This window comes from Plutella xylostella, chromosome 14, assembly GCF_932276165.1.
Source record: "Plutella xylostella chromosome 14, ilPluXylo3.1, whole genome shotgun sequence".
Taxonomy (NCBI): Eukaryota; Metazoa; Arthropoda; class Insecta; order Lepidoptera; family Plutellidae; genus Plutella; species Plutella xylostella.
In genome coordinates, this window is record NC_063994.1 from 3,770,264 (window position 1) to 3,791,880 (window position 21,617).

Here is a 21,617-nt window from a genome sequence, read left to right on the forward strand (position 1 = left end):
ATAAAGGTAAACATTGCACATAATGACACTTATTAGATTCTCCAAATAAGAACTATATTACTATACGGTCAATGCAGTATGCCAAAGCGCGAGCCTGTTTATATTCTGAGGGGTAATTTATTTTATTTTAACGGTTGTGTATGGTAGGTAAGCTACACAATATACAGGGTGTTGAAAAGTAAGTTCATAATTTGTTTTATTTGAAACCAAAAACCGTAGTTAATTAAAAATATATATATTTTAAGATGTGGTAGTCTGTACACTACAGGTTGTTAAAAATAAGTAAGTATTTTTAAATTGCCATAAAATTACCTATAGTTATAGTTATAGAAAAGGGCAGGGCTACCAGTGCCCATTCGCCACTGCAACCTAAAAGATCTATAAATTATGACTCCCCATGCCGAGTCTCACTCTACAGGCCCAGGTCTTTTATAAACCTGATATTACCTATACAGGATGTTGCAAAAAGGGTATACTGTGCCGAAAGGGTTTGACTCAGGGGTTAATCTGAACAACTTTTGTTCTCCAAGTTTTGGAAATTCTCGAAAAATAAATTCGGTCTCTATAGTAAAAAGTCACGTGATCGAATAAGTTTCTATGTAAAAGGTTTTGCTACGTGAATTTTCAAAATTGTAGAAGAAAAGTGGATCAGAATGGCACCTAAATCCACTTTTGGCTAAGCTTTATACCCTTTTTTCAATACCTTGTATAAAATATCGTCAGCGTCACCTTAGATCGTAATCATCGTAACTCCTCGTGACCAAATTTTAGAGGAGACAAAAATACTGTTTTATTTGTAGTTCTAGACGACCGAATGGCGTAGTGGTTACCGACCCTGACTACTGAGCCGATGGTCCCGGGTTCGATTCCCGGCTCGGGCAGATATTTGTTTAAACACAGATATTTGTTCTCAGGTCTTGGATGTGCCCGTAAAATGGCAATAGGCCCGCCCCCTATTACATTGGGACTAACATACACTCTGGCGAAAAGTGGGTGCAGCAATGCACCTCTGCCTACCCCGCAAGGGAGTACATAAGTACAAGGCGTGAGTGCGTGTTTTTTTTTTTTTTTTGTAGTTCTAGTTGGCATACTACCCACCTAAAGTTTTTTTTAACTAGCCTAAAAATGATTTGTTTAGACAGTCTATCTTCCTGTTCAACCGCAGCCTGAGTGCCAGTGACTCAATGACTGAAAGGAGGCCATTAGTGCTCCTAAATAAATAAAGCAGGCCTGTAGATTATCTTTCAGTGTACCGACACATCTGATTGCTGTAAGAGCCTGATAAGCTCTTCGAACGAGTCATACCTCTGTGGTGGTACGGTTTCGACCTTTCGGACAGTCAGTTTGGCATCCGAAATGCGGATTCGAATAGTGGGTACAATACTTTGCGTTCGTTCACTGTCGGAGCAGGATAAGAACCACGGGCGAGTTGTTGCGCTGGCTGTTTGCTTAAAAATAGTAACCGCGTTCAACTCTATCCCCTAGAGGGCGAACCTTTAGGGCGGCTCTTGTATACCATCACTTGTCTTCTCTATCTCGTCATCTGCAGAAAATTGACAGAGGTCATACGTGTCTAACAAGTACATTAAGGATGCGAAAAGAGAGGGTTTGTTTTCACTGAAGAAGTTCAGTTGCGGAGTTCCACAGCGGTAGGTCTTGGACCCCTCTGCTGAGGAACTTGGCATACAACGCGGTCCTGCAAATCAAGCTCGCAAACGGCGTTAGCACAGTGCATTTTTCTAATGTCACACAGGTCGTGAGGTAGGCTGAGAGCCTCCTTCGGGGATGACATCCCAATGATTCATTACGAAAAAATTGCTGCAGCTGTGCTCGCCATGCAGTGCATGGGCTACTTCCGAATCTGGGGGGCTGTTGCAAAGGAGTCCGTTGCCTCTATACGGTACGGGTTCCGTGCGATCTATGATCCTTCCGGGAGCACCTGTCTTGTCAAGTCGAAGAGAATGGCTCGTATTTGACGCAACCTGCAGTACTGGTGGGATTGGTTGGAGGACAGGACAGCAGGAAGCTGCAGCAGCCGTCATGCTGTGATTCGACGCATAGATGCAAAAAAAAGTTGAAAGTAACTTCATGTTAATAAAATATTAGATCTTAATTTAACAACATAACATTGCAAAAAAAAATTAACATTGTTGAGTATGTTATTGTAATTTACTAAAGTAGTAATAAAAACAAAGGCTTATTGCATAGTTTTCGTTCACGTTCGCCTACATCGCACGTTGTATATGAGAATAAAGGGTATAATTACTAAGTTTTCTTGTTTAAAAATCACGGTTTGGGGTTTAGAGGAAAACAAATGGTAAAATGCGGAATACAGTTTTTTTTTTTCGAATAAAGAGGAAAACATGTGAATTCAAAAAACGTTTCTATTGACACCAAAGAGTACTTTTCGCCGAGAAAAGTGGAGTTACAATGTTTGCGATCTAAAGTGATGATAGAACTAGAACTTATTTTTTCAGTTCACCTGCTGTTGAGTGAAATCGTAATTAGGTAAATGACTCCTTGACATGAAAATAACTTTTTTTTTATAATCGTTATAACAAAACCGTTTTTTTTAATACAGCAATATTTGTAGGTGTACTTACAGTGAGCAAAAGAGCGCAGCAAGGTGTAAATTTTTTGGTTTTTAAGAAACAAAAATATTATTTCTATCATATCCCAAATACAAATAAGTACTTAAAAAAAAATTACACACTCTCGCCTTGTACTAATGTACTCCCTTGCGGGGGTACTTACATGTTATTATTTTTCTGGTGACCTCCCCATATCCCTTTAAATAAATGTATCTTTCTTTCTTTCTTTCTTTCCTTTGCCAGCTACGTAACCTTTTGTGACACCCTGTATATGCAGAGTTCTGCAAACTACTGTTCTGCTTTTGAAACACCAAAAAAAAACAGGTCGTTTAACTAAAAGGTCACGTGACCAAAAAAAAATTATATGAAGAAGCCTTTTTTTCATGAATATAAAAAATTACGTAGGATAAAAGTTTTTCAGAGTGACGCCTGAGTAACGCCCTTTCGGCTAACTATACTTTTTTTATTACACGGGGGCAGAGTTTAATACAACACCCTGAACTATTAAACTCTGATAATATTTTCGCGATTTTTTTACATTCTGATTTCATTTCCTGGCTTAGAAATAACATCAATAATATGCTGCACACGTAGGTTTCGGCATAGTATTAAACCCTTTTTGCAACAACCTGTATAAATATCGGCACGGGTACGACTTTATATATAATTAATTATTAAATATTAAAAATACTTTCAAATAAAAATAAATATTTTCGTATCACAAAACAATATTACTTACTTAGTATATTTTTAACAAAGTGGCATGTCTTCACATTTATGTTTTCGAGTACTATGTTAAAATTTCATGTCATTGTCCGTAGAACGCCCCGCATACCTCAACCCCCCCTCACTAGATTTGACAGATTCTGATTTTCTTCCAGCTTTAGTGACAGCCTTAAGCTTACTAACTCGGTGAGCTATGTCAGTGACTTAAGCAAAATGCAAGTTTTAGTACTTTAGGCGGGTTGGACATTGACCAGCATATGTATATATATTCTAAAAGGGAATTTAAAAATCTACAACTTTTTTTGTATTCATTTTCTTCATTTATGAATAGGTTAAGCAATATGATGCAAAGTTTATGAATGTTTTGACATGAATACATTTTTCTTGTAAATTTTAACTTTTTCCGAGGGTAATAGCTCGAAAACAGTTAGGAATTACAAAAAAACATATGATATAAAAGTTTTAGATAATTTTAAGAGCTCCATTTCATTAGTTGAAAATATTTCTCTCTGATGCACCGTTTTCGAGATATAAGCCAAAAACCAAAAAATCCTACCTTTATCCCCCCCTCCTCCCCCCGGCTCATCACCTAGGAGTCAGGACTTTTGGTATGTTAACAACCTAAGCTCCCTGAACAAGTTTCTGAAGGAATCTCTTAGTTACCTGCTCACGCACTCTACACCTCATTTTGAGTCATTTATTGACTGGACTATGTGGCATTGTTGGCTTTGAAGTTATGCTACAGAGTTCCAAATAGTCCAGATGTAATAATAAGAGATTGATCGTCTATCATACATAAGTAATTACAAGTTACTGCTATGTTGCGTAACATCCTTTATAATACAACATAACTGACCACAGCCACAATTAAGTCATGTGTTGCTAATGGTGCTACCATTTATTAAAAGGAAATTACTGCCACAGGCTACAAAGGCTTTTTGTTATAGCAACTGTTCAATTTTCATAATAACCATTTACTATTTTATATTATCTACCTATAGGGAATGAATAGGCGTTTATTCAATAACCAATGCCGTCAACTCTTTTAGTCATAATACGCTACTCAAGGTGTGTTGATAAAAAAGTGTCTGCCAAAATAAAAACGGTCTATTGGCACCTAAATTAATTTATTTCACAACAACAGTTTAGTGCCAGCATGAAAAAAATGTCTACTCTGCTATCGTAATCGTAACTCATTTTATTTGGTTTCTATTAACTTAAATACTGTGAAATCAATCGTTAAAGTTTGTTTTATCTTGCAGATTCTCTGATGATGATGATGATCAAGCTTCAGGGATGACAGACAAGGACAAAACTGCCCAAGGTAAGACTTCAGTAGTTACTTATTTTACTAACAATATTTGTCTTGGTCAAAACGTTTTACGCTTTCTGTAAGATATCATTAATTTTGCTCATGTACCTACTCTCCAATTTCCAGACCACACTATGATAAGATCCAACACACTGGCCGTCCCGTCGTACAAGCCGTCTGCAAGCTACTCCGGCGGTCGCCGTCTGAACCTCGACCTTCAATCCCTGCGTTTATCTCCGACCCAGCTTACAGACCAGGCTCACGGAGTCACTCGCTCGTTGTCCCACGGCTCTGTCATCAACTCACAGCACAAATGGTGGACTGTAGATGAGACAAAAGGCACCATTAACAGACCTACAAGTCTTATGGTAACTGAAAGACACGGGTTGTACAACACTGCCAGATATAGCAACACTAATAGGGAGTCGTTTTTAAGGAGCCTACATACGGTGACGCGAAGACCGAAGAAGTCGAATACGGAAAGCAAATCCAATTGGGAATTGAATTACGTGAAGGAATACCAAAAGGAGCAAAGCAGGGGGCTTTATTTGAAGAAGTGGGCGTGTAATAAGTGTACATTGGAGAATTCCGGAATAAGGACCCATTGTGAGGCTTGCCTGTCCCCCCGAATCACGCCTTCTCCTTTATCCAGAATCTCGAATACCAGAGGCTTAAGTGTGACAACTTTGGGTCGCCATGAGTCGATGAATAGAAGCGATGGTGCCGCATCCCTACCTACTACTGGTGGGGTTATGATCACAGTCCCAGACTGGCCTCAAACTGGTAGCACAACTTTAGGTGGTTCGTTTAGAAGGTCAATAAGCGCTCAGAATTCCCCTGAAATCAGACCGGCGTATCGCAGGTCGTTTTCGGAGCAACACAACGCTGATTCCCGACCTATTGGCAAGGTTATATCCAGTAGACGCAGTCTGAACGATTACCAAAAGTCTTTGGCAAGCTATTGCGGGAGTTTAGGCAAGAAGGGAGAAGCAGAAAAGAAGGACAGAGCAGAAAAGAGGATAGACGAAAGCAACGTAGACTTAGAGTGCAGTTGGGACACAAACGCAGAAGGTGTCATCTACGCTTTGCCCAATAAAGGGAAATACAAAGATCTGAACTTGCAGTTGCAAGTCAACAACAACGGGACCCGATACTCCTACGTGTCAGTACAAGATACGAAAACAGTCATGAGTAATTCACACAACGAGGCGTTATACAGCAATGATATAAACGACGGTGACTACGCAAGGATAGACGAGTTGCTTGGTGCAGAGAACTGTATATCGCCGGTGAATAATGTGGACGCGGCGAGTAATCTAAGGACTTCTCATATAGGGGTGTCAGTGCCGGGCAGGGAGAAAGTGTTCAGTGGGGCGCCCTCTGGCGGGAAGCTGCCTAACGCCGGCAGGGATCCGACTAAAGTGCCTTCTACGCAGTCGCAAGCGTCGTAAGTTGCAAATTTAATTACCCATGAATAGTTATTTTCTTCACTCAGATTGTTGAGCTCGCTAATATTGTAGTATTGCTGATATTATCCCAGCGTGTCTTAGAACGGCTATTATTATTTTTCAAGAGACATTGGAGTGAATGAGATCTCCAATTCACTCCATTTAGCTTACAGTAGAAAGCTCGCTGGACCGACGAACTTAGATAGCCGGTAGTGGCTGGATTCGAAAGGCCAAAGACAAAGTGTTTTGTGGCGTTTTTTGTAAGGGACCTATTTCCTCCTTCTGCTTAAGGTGCCATCGACTATCGTATGTGGGCTATCATTTTAGCCAATAGGTCCCGGGTTGTCCTGCAGTGAACTATTATTACAGGCTAATGATGATATACAGGGTTTTGCAATAAGGCGTGACTCAAGGGGTCTTACTTACAACTGCGCCACTGTTATTTCTTATTATGGAGTGAGGAACTATTACAAACACGTCAACGACTTGATAGCTATTTATTCCGACTGCCTCATCTCAGCTTAATTTACCCTACACATATAATATTATGACTAACAATTCTGAACAACTTTTGTTGCACACCCCCTTTCGGCTTCGTATAACCTTTTTGCAACACCCTGTATAATGCAGACTGAAGACTATATGTACTAACTGTATGTTTTACCCCCTCTCCAGCCGCGAGGGCCGCATGTGGCAGTGCAGCGAGTGTTGGTTCGCGTACAACGCGTGCTACGCGCGCGCGTGCGACGTGTGCCGCGCGGGCCGCGCGCCGCACGCGCCTGTGACTGTGGCGTCTAGGGACCATACTGATGCACCGGGGTAAGATAATAACATACCATGTATCATTTTAGACATTATTATACAGGGTGGGCCAGTGAAAAGTTTAAATTTAAAAAAATCACAGAAAAAAAAAACTATAAGAAATATTTCAAAAAATCTTTTTTTAATATAACGTCATAAGTCGGGATTTTTTTTGGAAATAATAATAGTGTTCATATGACCACCGTCGCGACTTCGGCATTCTTCCAAACGAGAATAGAAATTTGTCAATACTCTTTTGCATATTGTTGGTATTGCCACCATCTCTTCCCTAATCTTTGCTTTTAATTCACGCAGCCTCCTTGGTTTATGAATGTACACACGGTGCTTCAGGTATCCCCATAGAAAAAAAAAACTACTGGGACAGGTCAGAGCTCCTGGGTGGCCAGGATATCGCCTCTCCGTAAAATCACCTTTTCCGGGAAAATTTCTAAAACTACCGGCATGGACTCAATTGACGTGTAACAAGTGGTTTCGTGTTGCTGGAACCACGTTATCGAATTGTAACCTCAAATTCCTATAGCTTAGGGGACAGAAACACTCGTAACACTTCCTATGGCAATACCGAGGTCTCTATGCAACAAAATTTCCATTCTCGTTTGGAAGAATGCCGAAGTCGCGACGGTGGTCATATGAACACTATTATTATTTCAAAAAAAATTCCCGACTTCTGACGTTATATTAAAAAAAGATTTTTTGAAATATTTCTTACAGTTTTTTTTCTGTAAATTTTTAAAATTTAAACTTTTCGCTGGCCCACCCTGTATATCATTAGACCACAATTGTATCATTTTAGCCTAAATGGTGGCCATGTTGGATTGAGATAGTGAACGATATTAGCAAGAACGATCTACGCATCCAAATGAGTAGCAACGTATCCTCTCTTATACGCAATAGGATGCGTTAATCGTCCTTGCTACAGCAGATTTAAATATAGCGGCCGAGCGGCGGCACAGGGCGCACCAATGGCATTGCACCCTCGTTTCGATATAATCATTGTTAGTGTAGTACAGTATCTAACTGTAGAGTTAGTGAGTGTTGGTTCGCGTACAACGCGTGCTACGCGCGCGCGTGCGACGTGTGCCGCGCGGGCCGCGCGCCGCACGCGCCTGTCACTGTGGCGTCTAGAGACCATACTGATGCACCGGGGTGAGTTCATTAATAACATTCCGTGTATCATTTTAGCCTAAATGGCGGCCATTTTGGATTATAGACCGAAATAGGCATGGATAAGAAAACAAATGATAGGTAGGTATTAGCAAGGATGATAAACGAATCCAAATGAGTAGCTACGTATCTTCTAATATACGAGCCGCGCGCCTCACGCGCCTGTGACTATGGCCTCTAGAGACCATACTGACGCACCGGGGTAACCTAACTATTGATAGTCTTACTATAGTTGCTCTAGATTTTGTGATCAGACGGTGAATTTAACTGATTCTAACTGAACAGTCTGTACTCTGTTACTCATTTATCTTGACAAAATGGCGGCAGTCCAACTAGTTAATGTCCGACGACTTCGCAATGAAATGAATTCCGTATTCACTTTTCACACAAAAACTAATTCTTATTATGCTCCATTTGAAAGATGCCTAATTTTGAATGTAAAAGTTTACAGTTCTATAGCTCTGGTTGACAGCATCTACATTGGAGTCAGACTAATAATAATAATAACCGATATACCTATCTTTAAACTCACAAACACAAATATACCATTCCAGCCCAGCCACCTCCGAAGCGGGCAGCAGCAAGCCAGAGTGCAACCGCAATGAACCGCCCAAGAGGCTCCCCGTGCCGATAGCGTCGCTGGACCACGACCTCAATAGCGACGAACTGCTGTTTGCTGTCGGTGAGTTGTTTACATATACAGGGTGTCCGGCAAGAGGCACCCCGTGCCGATAGCGTCGCTGGACCACGACCTCAATAGCGACGAACTGCTGTTTGCTGTCGGTGAGTTGTTTACATATACAGGGTGTCCGGCAAGAGGCTCCCCGTGCCGATAGCGTCGCTGGACCACGACCTCAATAGCGACGAACTACTGTTTGCTGTCGGTGAGTTGTTTACATATACAGGGTGTCCGGCAAGAGGCACCCCGTGCCGATAGCGTCGCTGGACCACGACCTCAATAGCGACGAACTGCTGTTTGCTGTCGGTGAGTTGTTTACATAAATATAATATAGCATATGAATTGGATGACAGTTCGGCAAAGACTTAAGTAAGGTAAGAGGAGAGAGAGAAGATTAAAGAAAAAGGCTTTTACATTATGCGTTTTACATATCGCCAATGCAAGTCACTTGCGACCTTTAGGATTAACCATTTAGACAACGCATGGTGTAGCCAAATGCGCAAGATATTCTGTCTCACATTTTGTTGTATGACGAATGGCGAAAGAGGCCTACAGTGTATCATTGACGAAAAATGCCATCGTAGTTATTTTCAATAACTACATATATGGAAGAGCGAAGGTATCCTCCGGCCTCCGACCTAGCTGGGGTGTTTAGCTTGGTGGACAACTGTACGACGACGGTTACATGTCAGGATTCTGTATAAGTACATATATTCGGGGTAATAACCTATCTTTACCGTATTCTTTAATACCGTGATGTAGGACTTTGCAATTTGCTTTCATGCTTCCTGGCCATCTGTCGGTCGGCCTTGATAGTCTAAGCTTGCTCTTATTTATTGTAGATGCCGCCACAACTACATAAATTATAATAAATCGTAATCCCTTTTCAGAGTCGACTCCAGCGGCGGCGGCGGCGGCGGAGGCGGGCTGGTCGTGCCCGCGCTGCACGCTGGTCAACGAGCCCGCGGCCGGCGCCTGCGCAGCGTGTGCCGGCTCCCGCCATGCGCAGCCTGCCTTCTGGTACATGCAAGATATTTAGTTCACCCCTGGATAATGCAATATATATAGAAAAATCTCAATGACATTATGTGCAAGAACTATACCTTCTACATTTTACAATACAATACAAAACACTTTATTTGCACCAAGAACAAAAATTACAAAAAAATAAAACAGTACAAAAAGGCGGCCTTATTGCTTATAGCAATCTCTACCAGACAACCTTTGGATGGAAGAGAGTAAGTCTATATGATTTTACCGTAGGCAATAGAATATAATATTTCTTTATTGAACACCACATAAATCAGACATACAAAAAACATACTTATAGACTAGAACTAATGTATAATAGGCGGCCTTATCGCTGAGAACGATCTCTTTTAGGCAACCTTAATATTGCTATTGTTATACAGAGTGTTGCAGTTGCAAAAAGGGTATACGAAGCTGAAACCTACATGTGCAGCATGTTATATCTAGCCCGAAAATGAAATCAGAATTTCAAAATTCGCGAAATAAAAACTCTTTATGCATAGTAAAAAAGTCACGTGACCAACAAAGTTTGGGGACAATGTAGGTTTCGGCTTAGTATACCCTTATTGCAACACCCCCGTTTAGGCCACCCCTGGATAATGCAATACGAACATAACAAAGTCTCAATGATCGTGATTTACACATTATGTGCAAGAAATGTACCTATACCTATATTTTACAGTAGACAATCTACCACATTAAACTTCAAATAATTATGTGGTACATACAGCAAAAGAGAAATATAGGTCACCCCTGGGTAGTGCAATATGAACATATCAAAGTCTCAATGATCGTAATTTACACATTATGTGCAAGAAATGTACCTATACCTACATTTTACCGTAGACAATCTACCACAATGATACTGTGTAAAATAATCTGCTGCAAGAATGCAATAGTTTGTGAGATATAGGCTCGCAATCTCGAGTAATCCGCATCCCAACTTCTACTAAACACACCTTTAGTCCCCGTAGCCCACCCAGTAAAGAAGAGAAAGAACATTTTCCTGTACCTCCTGCAGGTTGACTGGCAGAAAATGCTTTTAGCATTAAGTTTACCCTTTGTACTTTTATTTGTAATATTTGTACAATAAAGAGTTAAATAATAATAATAATAACATTAAATCATCATTATTCAACCCTTTCAATCCCAGGTCGTGCAGTTCGTGCACGCTACGGAACCCCCAGTCGGCGAGCTTGTGCCTCGCGTGCAAGACGCCGCCGGTGCCCAAACACGGCATCACTAATAGTGACACTGGTAATACTGCCTGTGAGTATACGATCATTTATACATATGTATTTACAAACAAATGTGATAAGATGGTAAGACAAAATGATATTCTGTTATTGGCCGTGTGTGACATGTCCCCACATATTATTATTTATTTTCAGGTTACAGCTATATTAAGCGTCCATGAATGGTTTTTAATACGGTTCTAAGTGTAATAAATCATCATCATCATCATTATCAGCACGTATCCGCCCACTGTTGGGTATAAGCCTCTTCCCTATCACGCCATCTCTTCCGGTCCTGTGCGAGTCTAGTCCAGTGTCTACCGGCCACCTTAACAATGTCATCAGACCATCGGGCCGGCGGTCTGCCTATTCCTCGTTTGCCAGTTCTTCGCCACCACTCTGTGACTGCCCCAGTCCACCTGTATAATAAATAGCTGTTTCTTTTACTATATCTTTTCTACATTCCAGCGGGCCGCAGTCCGTCGCCCAGGCGGACCGCGCGCCACACGCCGGCGCTGCCGCGACGCGGGTCCCGGCACAAAACACCGCCCGCTGAGGCCAAGTCAGTATTGTTTACGTACTAGATTTTATTGCAAGCTTTAGAGTTTGTACATAAAACTGCAATGCGACGTCGCAATGCTAAAAACTGCGACACTAATCAAGCATTTGTCCTGAGAAACTTTTAAAGCTGTCGCACATTTATTACGATGCGACTTCGCATCGCAGTTTTTTATTCAAGCCCTCTTCGCCTTGATGCGTTTTCCCCGACGAAAAGTGAAGCAATTAATGAGTCCAAGATCAATATTTAAAAACCGGCCAAGTGCGAGTCGGGCTCGCGCACAAAGGGTTCCGTAGCAGCAAATATAATATTACAGTTAAATCAACCTATCTCAAAAACTATAAGAGATACTTTGATCAAACCAAAAATCGTTGAAAGAGTTAATTAGCATGCATCACCTCTATTTTTTTTAGAATTTTATACCCCGTAGTTATAAAAATAGAGGGGGGGGGACATACTTTTTACGACTTTGAGAGCTGATATCTCAAAAACCGTTCACTTTAAGAAAAATGTTTTTTAGAAAACTTTATATCATTTTAAAAGACCTTTCCATTGATACCCCATATATTTCATCCCTCAGTTACATGTATGGGGGGCCCCACCCCCAATTCTTTTTTTTACTATTTAGTGTCATATTTTTGTAGCGGTTCATACAACACATATTCCCATCAAATTTCATCACTGTAGTACTTATAGTTTCCGAGTAAATCGGCTGTGACAGACGGACAGACGGACAGACGGACAGACGGACATGACGAAACTATAAGGGTTCCGTTTTTGCCATTTTGGCTACGGAACCCTAAAAAAGGCTTATGCGTTTTTTCTTAACAAACATCCATATCTATAAATTTTCAGACCTAAATCGATAATCTTAGCCTTTGTTTGTAGCTATCATAATTCCCGTACCTCTAGTCAAAGACTACAGGAATTAATTACCTAAACCTCTCTTTACACTCTAGGCCCGAAACAGAATGGTCTTGCTCCGAATGCACCTACACCAACGCTGCCACAGCGGCCGCGTGTGAGATGTGCCAGTCGCCCCGTGCTAGGCTGCTGCCTCCAGCCAGGGACCTTCCGGACCTGGACATGGACGAGTCGCGTGAGTAGAGTACCATCTCCAGTGTTGGACCTAGCCCGTGTCTGTGTGAGATGTGCCAGTCGCCCCGTGCTAGGCTGCTGCCTCCAGCCAGGGACCTACCGGACCTAGACATGGACGAGTCTCGTGAGTAGAGTACCATCTCCAGTGTTGGACCTAGCCCGTGTCTGTGTGAGATGTGCCAGTCGCCCCGTGCTAGGCTGCTGCCTCCAGCCAGGGACCTACCGGACCTAGACATGGACGAGTCGCGTGAGTAGAGTACCATCTCCAGTGTTGGACCTAGCCCGTGTCTGTGTGAGATGTGCCAGTCGCCCCGTGCTAGGCTGCTGCCCCCGGCCAGGGACCTTCCTGACCTGGACATGGACGAGTCGCGTGAGTCCTATATCCAGTGTTGGACATATTATTATCATAGTGCCACATTATTTGGAAAAAGGAACAAACGAAGTGATAAGTTTCAAATTTTAAATTTTCAAAGTAGGTACGTTTATTCATGTTGATAATAAGTTGACGATATGAGTTCGCTATACAGTATAACAGATCAATGCATGTAACTGAAATCTAAGGAAGCGCTTTTTAGGTCTCAACCCTTAGGTGGTGAAAGCTATTGGAATGAATCAAAACAAAGCGACACCATTGGTGCATGCTATGCTGCACCGTTGCTATTGGCCTGTCGCGCTCCAAATGCTCACTTATCGTTGACGATATATTATTACTTATGACTTTAAAGAATTTTGTTACTTTTATTTTATTTTTACACAACAGTGTACCACCTAGCGCATAACAAATTACTTTGGTTATATCTGCCTACCGAAGTCCACGACACAGGCTTAGCCTAGTGTGGGTTTCACTGAAATTCCATGCGAAATACCTAATGTCGTCATTTAGTATGGACGATTTGTACCTGTCTACCATCTTTTATGTAATGTTTCTCACTGTATAATATTTGTCTATGCTTACATGGTGTGTAAATAAACAATTTTTGATTTTTTTGATTGATTTTTTGACTCGTTCTTCATTCCTTCATGATCTATAGCCTTATTGGGTATGTTCTATTGTTAAATTTTACTTTACATAAATACTAACAGCTCTTCCTATCCCCACAGCGGAAGGCTCCGACGGCGAGCGTCAAGACAGCATGCCGATGGAGATACTGAGGATACGCGAGGAGAGCCACGCGTGGACGCAGTGGCAGGAGGTGCTGGCGCAGTGTGCCGCGGTGAGTTGTATACAGAGTGGTTGAGTAAGCTGAAAATACAGGATGTTGCTAAAGTGGTATAGTAGTCACTTTATTATCCTCTATCTATAATACTCGTAAACAGTCACTATACTATTTGCAACACCCTGTTTTTTCGGCTTACTTCTTTTCCAGGAGCTTAAACAGGCGCTAAGAGTACGAATGTAATAGATGAGATGAAGATGTTTGTCTAACTCGTGCAATAAACGCTTTCTCTTTCATTTCCTACCTACAATTTGAAGAACCTTTCTTTTTCATCTTTTACCGGACAAATAAAGAACCTATGCTCTAACAACCACATTTCCCTCCACAGACGGGCGAGCCGTACGTCGACAGTTCGTTCCCCGCGTCCCCCCGCTCGCTGTACTACGGCGGCGGCGGTGGCGATACGCCCGCCACGCGCTGGCTGCGGCCCAAGCACATCCACGTGGACACCGACCCCCGGACGCCGTGGCTCGTGTTCCGCGACCCGAGACCCTCCGACATATCGCAAGGTTGTAGTCACACACAGACAGGCAGATATATCACAAGATTACATTTACTCACACAGACACGCAGATATATCAATGAGGTTACATTAACAGATAACATTTAAATTTTCCACGAGTTCTCAAGTATAGTTCAGAGTTGAACCGCTCGACAGACGACTGTAGGCGGGTCGTGGCTGAAAAAGGAAATCCGATGAAATAGTGTTGTGGTGCTCCTTGGGAGAGGCTTATGTCGAACAATAAACGATTATGAACTGACGATGACGATGAAATACTGTAACCATTTTGAATGTATTACATTGCGGATAAAGTACATCATTTCTCAGAGAACACCTATGATAATGACCTATTTCTTTTCCCCCAGGCGTCCTAGGCAACTGCTGGCTACTCTCAGCTTTAGCAGTCCTAGCCGAGCGGTCATCCCTAGTCAGAGGGGTGCTGGTGAGGGGAGAACCAAATATAGGTATATATTAATATAAATCTGCGTGCGTAAAAAATATAAGAATTCGTTGTAGTTTAGAAAATTTACGAAAATAACTTGATAGATGACGAACTTAGTCACGCTTTTTTTTTTAAACACCGTGCCAGGGCTACACTGGTACGTTATCGACGTCGATAAACACGTTTAATGCGCGTTTCACCAATCACAGCGCCGTATTAATATTGAATCGCGATATAATGACGTTTATCGTGTATCGTTTATCGTGTAGCCATTCCTGAATACATAAATTATATTTCATACTGGACTGACGCAAGTATAATTCTTAACACAATGTATTTATTCCCAGGCGCGTACCAACTGCGTCTGTGCAAAGACGGCCGCTGGGCCACCGTTACGGTCGATGACCTCCTACCGGCCAATAAGAACAGGCATCTTGTGTACTCACAGGTAAGTTACATATTTAGCTGACTATTTACCGTGGCAAGATTATTTTCCGTAGTAAGTAGGTATCGAAGATGGGCCACAGATCTTGCCAACGAAATGCTTATCTACGAAAGCTGAAGTCAACAAGTATTAAGGGCCAGTACAGGTGACGTGCCCCGCCAAATTTGGGTTTTCAATGCTCTTCACACAGGACACGCAGTGACACGCACACATGTGAGTTTGCACAGTGGGTCGATAAACTTTTACTCGCCAACTTTATTGACAATTATTTTCAAGTAGTGATTTGAGGGTAAGTATAATTTTTAATTACACTGGTAAACACCAGGAAAGAGTAGAAATTAATAGGGGTGCCACTTTTCTCCATACTCGGAACCCGATTAGCATTCTAAACAAATGTAGTATTTACTTACTTGTAGAAAGGTAACTACAGGTATTAAAGTGTAGATACTAAGGGTATACTAAGCCGAAAGGGGATGACTCAAGGGGTCATTCTGAACAACTTTTGTTCTACGAGTTTTGCAAATTCGCGAAAAAAAATATTCGTTTTCCATGGTAAAAAGTCACGTGTCATCAAAGTTTCTATGAAAAAGGTCTTTTTTGTTAATTTTTAAAACTCGTAGAACAAAAGTTCAGAATGTCTTACTTGTTTTTACCCGACTGCCGAAGGAGGAGGGTAATATTTTTCGATTGTATGTATGTATGTTTGTAAGTATATTTTTTGGTAGCCGAATAATATTTTTTCTTATTTTTAGGATTTCGTACCTCAAAAGGAAAAAAGCAACCGTTATAAGATCTCTTTGTTGTCCGTCTGTCTGACTGACTGTCTGTCACCACCCTTTTTCTCAGAAACGGGTAAAGATATCAAGCTGATATTTTGCTTAGATATGGGGAGTACTCCAAAAAAATATTTCCGGTTATTTTGATGGTGTAGGTAGGGTATCGTTGAATAGGTCTTTTAATATAATAGGTATAAAAAAAGGTTAAAATATAATTATTTTGCTTTTACCCTTAAATTTGGGGACCACACCATAGACAAATCCTAATTAAAAAATGATTTCAATAGATGGCGTGTTTTTATGTTGGGTAACTCAGAATAAGAAGTGATTATATCTCAGAATAATAATGGTCAATGGTGCTATTCCGCTGAGCACCAAAACCGGTGGGACACAAGTGAAAAGTGGTCATGGAAATGCACTAGGGTAGACACTGCTCCTAGAACAAGGCATGAGTTTGTGATTTGTGTGCGAGGACGGAATTGATTGAATATTTACTTGTTTTTTTTATTATTGATGCAATAACATACAGTATTTTTTCTGAGTTACCAACCGAAGTCACCCCGTGACAGGGTGACTAGATAGACTTCTGCAAATTACGCCATCTATCGTTGTTTTTTTAGTAATCTACTGTCTATAGAAGAAATTCCGTCCTTGTCAATTTTACGTTACGAATGAAAATAAAATATCTTTCTGTCTCTCTGAAAAACATACTTAATAGCCCAAACTCGATGCTTTTAGCTATTAACATCTTTGAAATAAAATTCAGTCACCACCTTGTTACTGCCCTCATCAGATCCTCACGAGACCATACCTCAACCAGCACCATGAGACTGTGTTTTTGAATCCTAACCTAATGTTCCTACGTATTGTCATCACTTAGATCCATTCGCTATATTCCTGCTCCTCATCGGACCTTTACGAGACAGTAATGTCACGCGAGAACATTGCCCACTATCTAATTTAATTTAATGTATTGAATATACAGACGACCGAATGGCGTAGTGGTTAGTGACCCTGACTACTGAGCCGATGGTCCTGGGTTCGATTCCCGGCTTGGGCAGATATTTGTTTAAACACAGATAGTTGTTCTCGGGTCTTGGATGTGCCCGTAAAATGGCAATAGGCCCGCCCCCTATTACATTGGGACTAACATACACTCTGGCGAAAAGTGGGTGCAGCAATGCACCTCTGCCTACCCCGCAAGGGAGTACATTAGTACAAGGCGTGAGTGCGTGTGTGTGTGTGTGTGTGTATTGAATATAGAGTAAGAATTATGCTTCCTCAATTTCAAATCAAATTATGTTGGTGTCATAAAAGTTGAAAAAGTGCAATGACAACCAATGTGCAGTGATTTTGTATCTGTACACGAAAAGATCGCGAGCTGTCAGTGCTGCCTAAACCGACGTGACCCTTCTTTGGAGGCCAGTGGCCGACTGAGTCAAACGTCGCTTGTGTTTATGATTTTATAACACAGAAAGCCGCCATAGATATTTGTATGAAGATTTGAAAGAAAAAAATTGCTCAAGTTTGTTATTAATTTACACAAAATAGGTGTGTGTTTATTTAAAAACAAGGTATTTGTATTGTATTGTATTTATTGTATTGTATTTATTCACAAAAGAAAAAAGGTAAGATACAGAGTACAACTTACAAATTATTTTACAATAAAATATGAATGACAATAGGCTGTAATCTTCATTGACATGTAGCTTCCAGCAACCGCGCTAGGTGGTAACCTGTGTTACAGCTGCTGGTGCCCCATATAACGGTGCGCCTAGTCCAAGCATTTATCTTTATAATTTGATAAGAAACATATGAAAATTCTTTATAATTACGACACAGTTGTTACAATACGGGAGTGTGATTTACTGGTTTTTCGTGATGTTCTGAAATTAATTTACAGTTATCCATAAGCATTTACTTAAATTCGAATGATTCAGCACCTAGCTAGACTCTTCGGCTACCTGTGTGATTTTTTTCAAGGCTGAATGTAGAGCATCATTTACTATATAATTCTATGACAATGCCAACCCTCGATTCCCTATTGCCGACCCTTATCCGGAGTGCTTTGACCCATACCATAATTTTATAAGATAGGTTTTTAGGTATGTAGGTGCTCATATCTTGCTGGGCAATTTTGTACTTAATTTATTAACACACAATTATAACATTGTGATCTAAACAAAGCGTTAGCTCAATCTGTTTTAACATACTGTATAACCGTGTGGGGAGGTGCATCTAAAACTCACTTTATGCCTATAGAAAGATCCCTAAGAGCGCTACTAAAAGTCATGCATTTCAAACCTATCAGATTCTCCACTTATCAGTTACATACTACCTACAATATCCTGACGGCGCGACAAAATTATATCTTAAGTACTGTTCTTAAAAAACATAAAAATCTTTTATTTAACCCAAACATCATGCTTAGACGCAGAAACTACATTGTTTGCAGCTTCCAAAAACCAAACACCGAATTCGTAAAAAAACATTTTAAATACCAATCTTCATCTATCTACAATAAAGTAAATAAAACCCTTAAAATTTACCCCCTAACAAAAGTGGAAATAAAACGCATTTTATCAATGTTCTTAATAAATTTAACATATGAGGAAACAGAAAATATTATAAACTGAACACCTTCTTTTTGCTGCCTACTTCAATCATCATCTATTTATACCTATAGTTTGTGTTGTGCATTAGTTTTGTATATTTTGTTACCTAATCATAACTTTAGTACCTATTATATTGTTATTAAATTTTAGTCCTGTACTTTTAATATTAACTTGTGGGGCACCCAGTAATACAGGTTCCCACCTAGTACAGGGGCCCTTGCGAATTGTTTTAACTTGTGTTTTTTGTACAATAAACAATTTTAATTTTTAATTTTAATTTTAATTTTTTTAATAATCTAAACAATAGAAAGAAAAGCGTAGCCAGACCGGAGAAAATATGAATAATTTCTCTTTTTTTCAGGCAAAAAGAAAACAGCTGTGGGTCCCGCTAATAGAAAAGGCAGTGGCGAAACTTCATGGATGTTACGAAGCGTTGGTGTCAGGAAGAGCGATTGAAGGTAATTCACGTTTTTGTCAATATCTTAATCATACATGTATTTTACTCTAAAAACGTTAGCGTTCGGCAGATGAGCTTCTTCGGTCGCTCGGTCTAACTTTGTCTAAACACAAGCGAAAAGGTTGTTGAGCTACAAGTCTCCGACCTACCCACACTCTGCAGTCTGAATGTTATATTTTTTTGACTGATAAATATATGTACTCACTTCCACCCAAAGGTTGTCTTCAAAAGTTGCTTTTAGTGATAAGACCGCCTTTTTTAGGGTTCCGTAGCCAAAATGGCAAAAACGGAACCCTTATAGTTTCGTCATGTCCGTCTGTCCGTCTGTCCGTCTGTCACAGCCGATTTACTCGGAAACTATAAGTACTACAGTGATGAAATTTGATGGGAATATGTGTTGTATGAACCGCTACAAAAATATGACACTAAATAGTAAAAAAAAGAATTGGGGGTGGGGCCCCCCATACATGTAACTGAGGGCTGAAATTTTTTTTTTCGATGTACATACCCGTGTGGGGTATCAATGGAAAGGTCTTTTAAAATGATATAAAGTTTTCTAAAAAACATTTTTCTTAAAGTGAACGGTTTTTGAGATATCAGCTCTCAAAGTCGTAAAAAGTATGTCCCCCCCCCTCTATTTTTATAACTACGGGGTATAAAATTCTAAAAAAAATAGAGGTGATGCATGCTAATTAACTCTTTCAACGATTTTTGGTTTGATCAAAGTATCTCTTATAGTTTTTGAGATAGGTTGATTTAACTGTAAATTATATTTGCTGCTACGGAACCCTTTGTGCGCGAGCCCGACTCGCACTTGGCCGGTTTTTGTACCTATGTTTTTGTATACAGGGTGTTGCAAAAAGGGTATACTAAGCCGAAAGCATGGTATATCGGTATATCTCATTCTCCATAGTAAAAAGTCACGTGACCAACAAAGTTTCTATGGAAAATGTTTTTTTTTTTCGCGAGTTTTTGAAATTTTGATTTCAGTTTTGGGCTTAGATATACCATGCTGCACATGTATACCCTTTTTGCAACACCCTGTATAAGCTTTATAAATTCTGTTCTTGTGTACAAATAAAGAATAACCTATCTATCTATTCTATTCCTTTATTCTTAATGTTGTAATTGTTATAACTGATATCTTCCAGGTCTATGCACGCTTACCGGTTTTAGCTGTTTATTTCTCGTATATTTACTGTCAAAGTCAAAGTCAAAATTTTTTATTCATCGTACAAATATAAAATTTTCTGATGAACGTCAATTTTTACAAATTACTCTCCGTTCGGATAAGGGGGGGCTCTTTCTATCTAAGGAGAAGAACGGAGGCAAGAAACTCCTGAGCCATCTTTTCAAAAAAAAGACTTAAAACTAGTTGGTATACAATAGGTACTTATAAGCTTAATAATGATTATTATAATAATATGAGCAGAGCTAACTACTTATCACAGCCATGCATTAACGTCCTCTAAGTAATCATCAATTTTATAATAAGCTTTTTTACAGAGTTTCTCTTTAATGTAACACTTAAACTTATTCTCTGGCATTTGAGCAACTTCTGTTGGAAGCTTATTATAAAATCTAATACAGTACCCTAAAAACGATTTATTAACTTTCGCCAGACGCATCGCTGGAAAAGCCAGCTTATGCTTGTTCCTAGTATTAATGTCATGATTACTGCCAATTGTATCAAAAGTTGAAATATTCTTTCGTACATACATTAAATTGGAAAAAATGAACTGACATGGAACTGTAAGGATGTTAATTTCTTTAAATAGTTCTCTCAATGAATCCCTGGAACCTAGTTTGTATATAGAGCGGATGGCTCTTTTCTGTAATACAAATATAGTTTCAATATCAGCGGCTCTACCCCAAAGCAAAATGCCATACGACAATAAGCTGTGGAAATAACTAAAGTAAACTAATCTGGCGGTTTCAACGTCGGTCAGTTGTCTAATTTTCCGTACAGCAAAAGCTGCGGAGCTCAACCTTCCAGCCAATTTTTCAATGTGAGGTCCCCACTGTAACTTTGAATCTATAGTCATCCCAAGAAAGACAGTATCATTAACTAGGTCCAATTTATTCCCATCTAGAATAATGTTAGTATCGCATTGTCTAACATTCGGCAGTGTAAATTTAATACATTTCGTTTTCTTAGAATTCAATAGAAGATTATTAACGGTAAACCAATCGTGTATGTCAGATAGAATAGAATTAATTTCATTAAAATTATTTTCACTTCTTTTAACTTTAAAAAGCAAAGAAGTATCATCAGCAAATAAAACTATATTAGTCAATTTTTCAACCATAAAAGGCAAGTCATTAATATAAATGAGGAATAAAAATGGTCCTAGAATAGATCCTTGAGGGACGCCTATCTTTACATGAGCCCCCTGTGATTTAGTATTGTTAATATTGACCCTTTGTTGCCTCTTGTCTAAATATGAAGCTATCAAATCTAAAGCCTTTCCTCCTATTCCATAGTATCTCAGTTTCGAAA

General features: G+C 40.0%; 1 protein-coding gene across 1 annotated transcript in view; it reads left to right on the forward strand.

Moving 5' to 3' along the window:
• Positions 1-21,617, forward strand: part of LOC105380141 (calpain-D) — a 43,909-nt gene that overhangs the window by 9,226 nt on the left and 13,066 nt on the right. Inside the window, exons 3-15 of the mRNA XM_048625418.1 lie at positions 4,580-4,641; positions 4,756-6,076; positions 6,753-6,896; positions 8,618-8,745; positions 9,633-9,762; positions 10,925-11,040; positions 11,475-11,568; positions 12,525-12,664; positions 13,765-13,877; positions 14,209-14,389; positions 14,748-14,846; positions 15,172-15,272; positions 19,022-19,118. Coding sequence (XP_048481375.1) covers positions 4,580-4,641; positions 4,756-6,076; positions 6,753-6,896; positions 8,618-8,745; positions 9,633-9,762; positions 10,925-11,040; positions 11,475-11,568; positions 12,525-12,664; positions 13,765-13,877; positions 14,209-14,389; positions 14,748-14,846; positions 15,172-15,272; positions 19,022-19,118 — 2,726 coding nt within the window. The remainder of the gene's footprint in view (positions 1-4,579; positions 4,642-4,755; positions 6,077-6,752; positions 6,897-8,617; positions 8,746-9,632; positions 9,763-10,924; positions 11,041-11,474; positions 11,569-12,524; positions 12,665-13,764; positions 13,878-14,208; positions 14,390-14,747; positions 14,847-15,171; positions 15,273-19,021; positions 19,119-21,617) is intronic.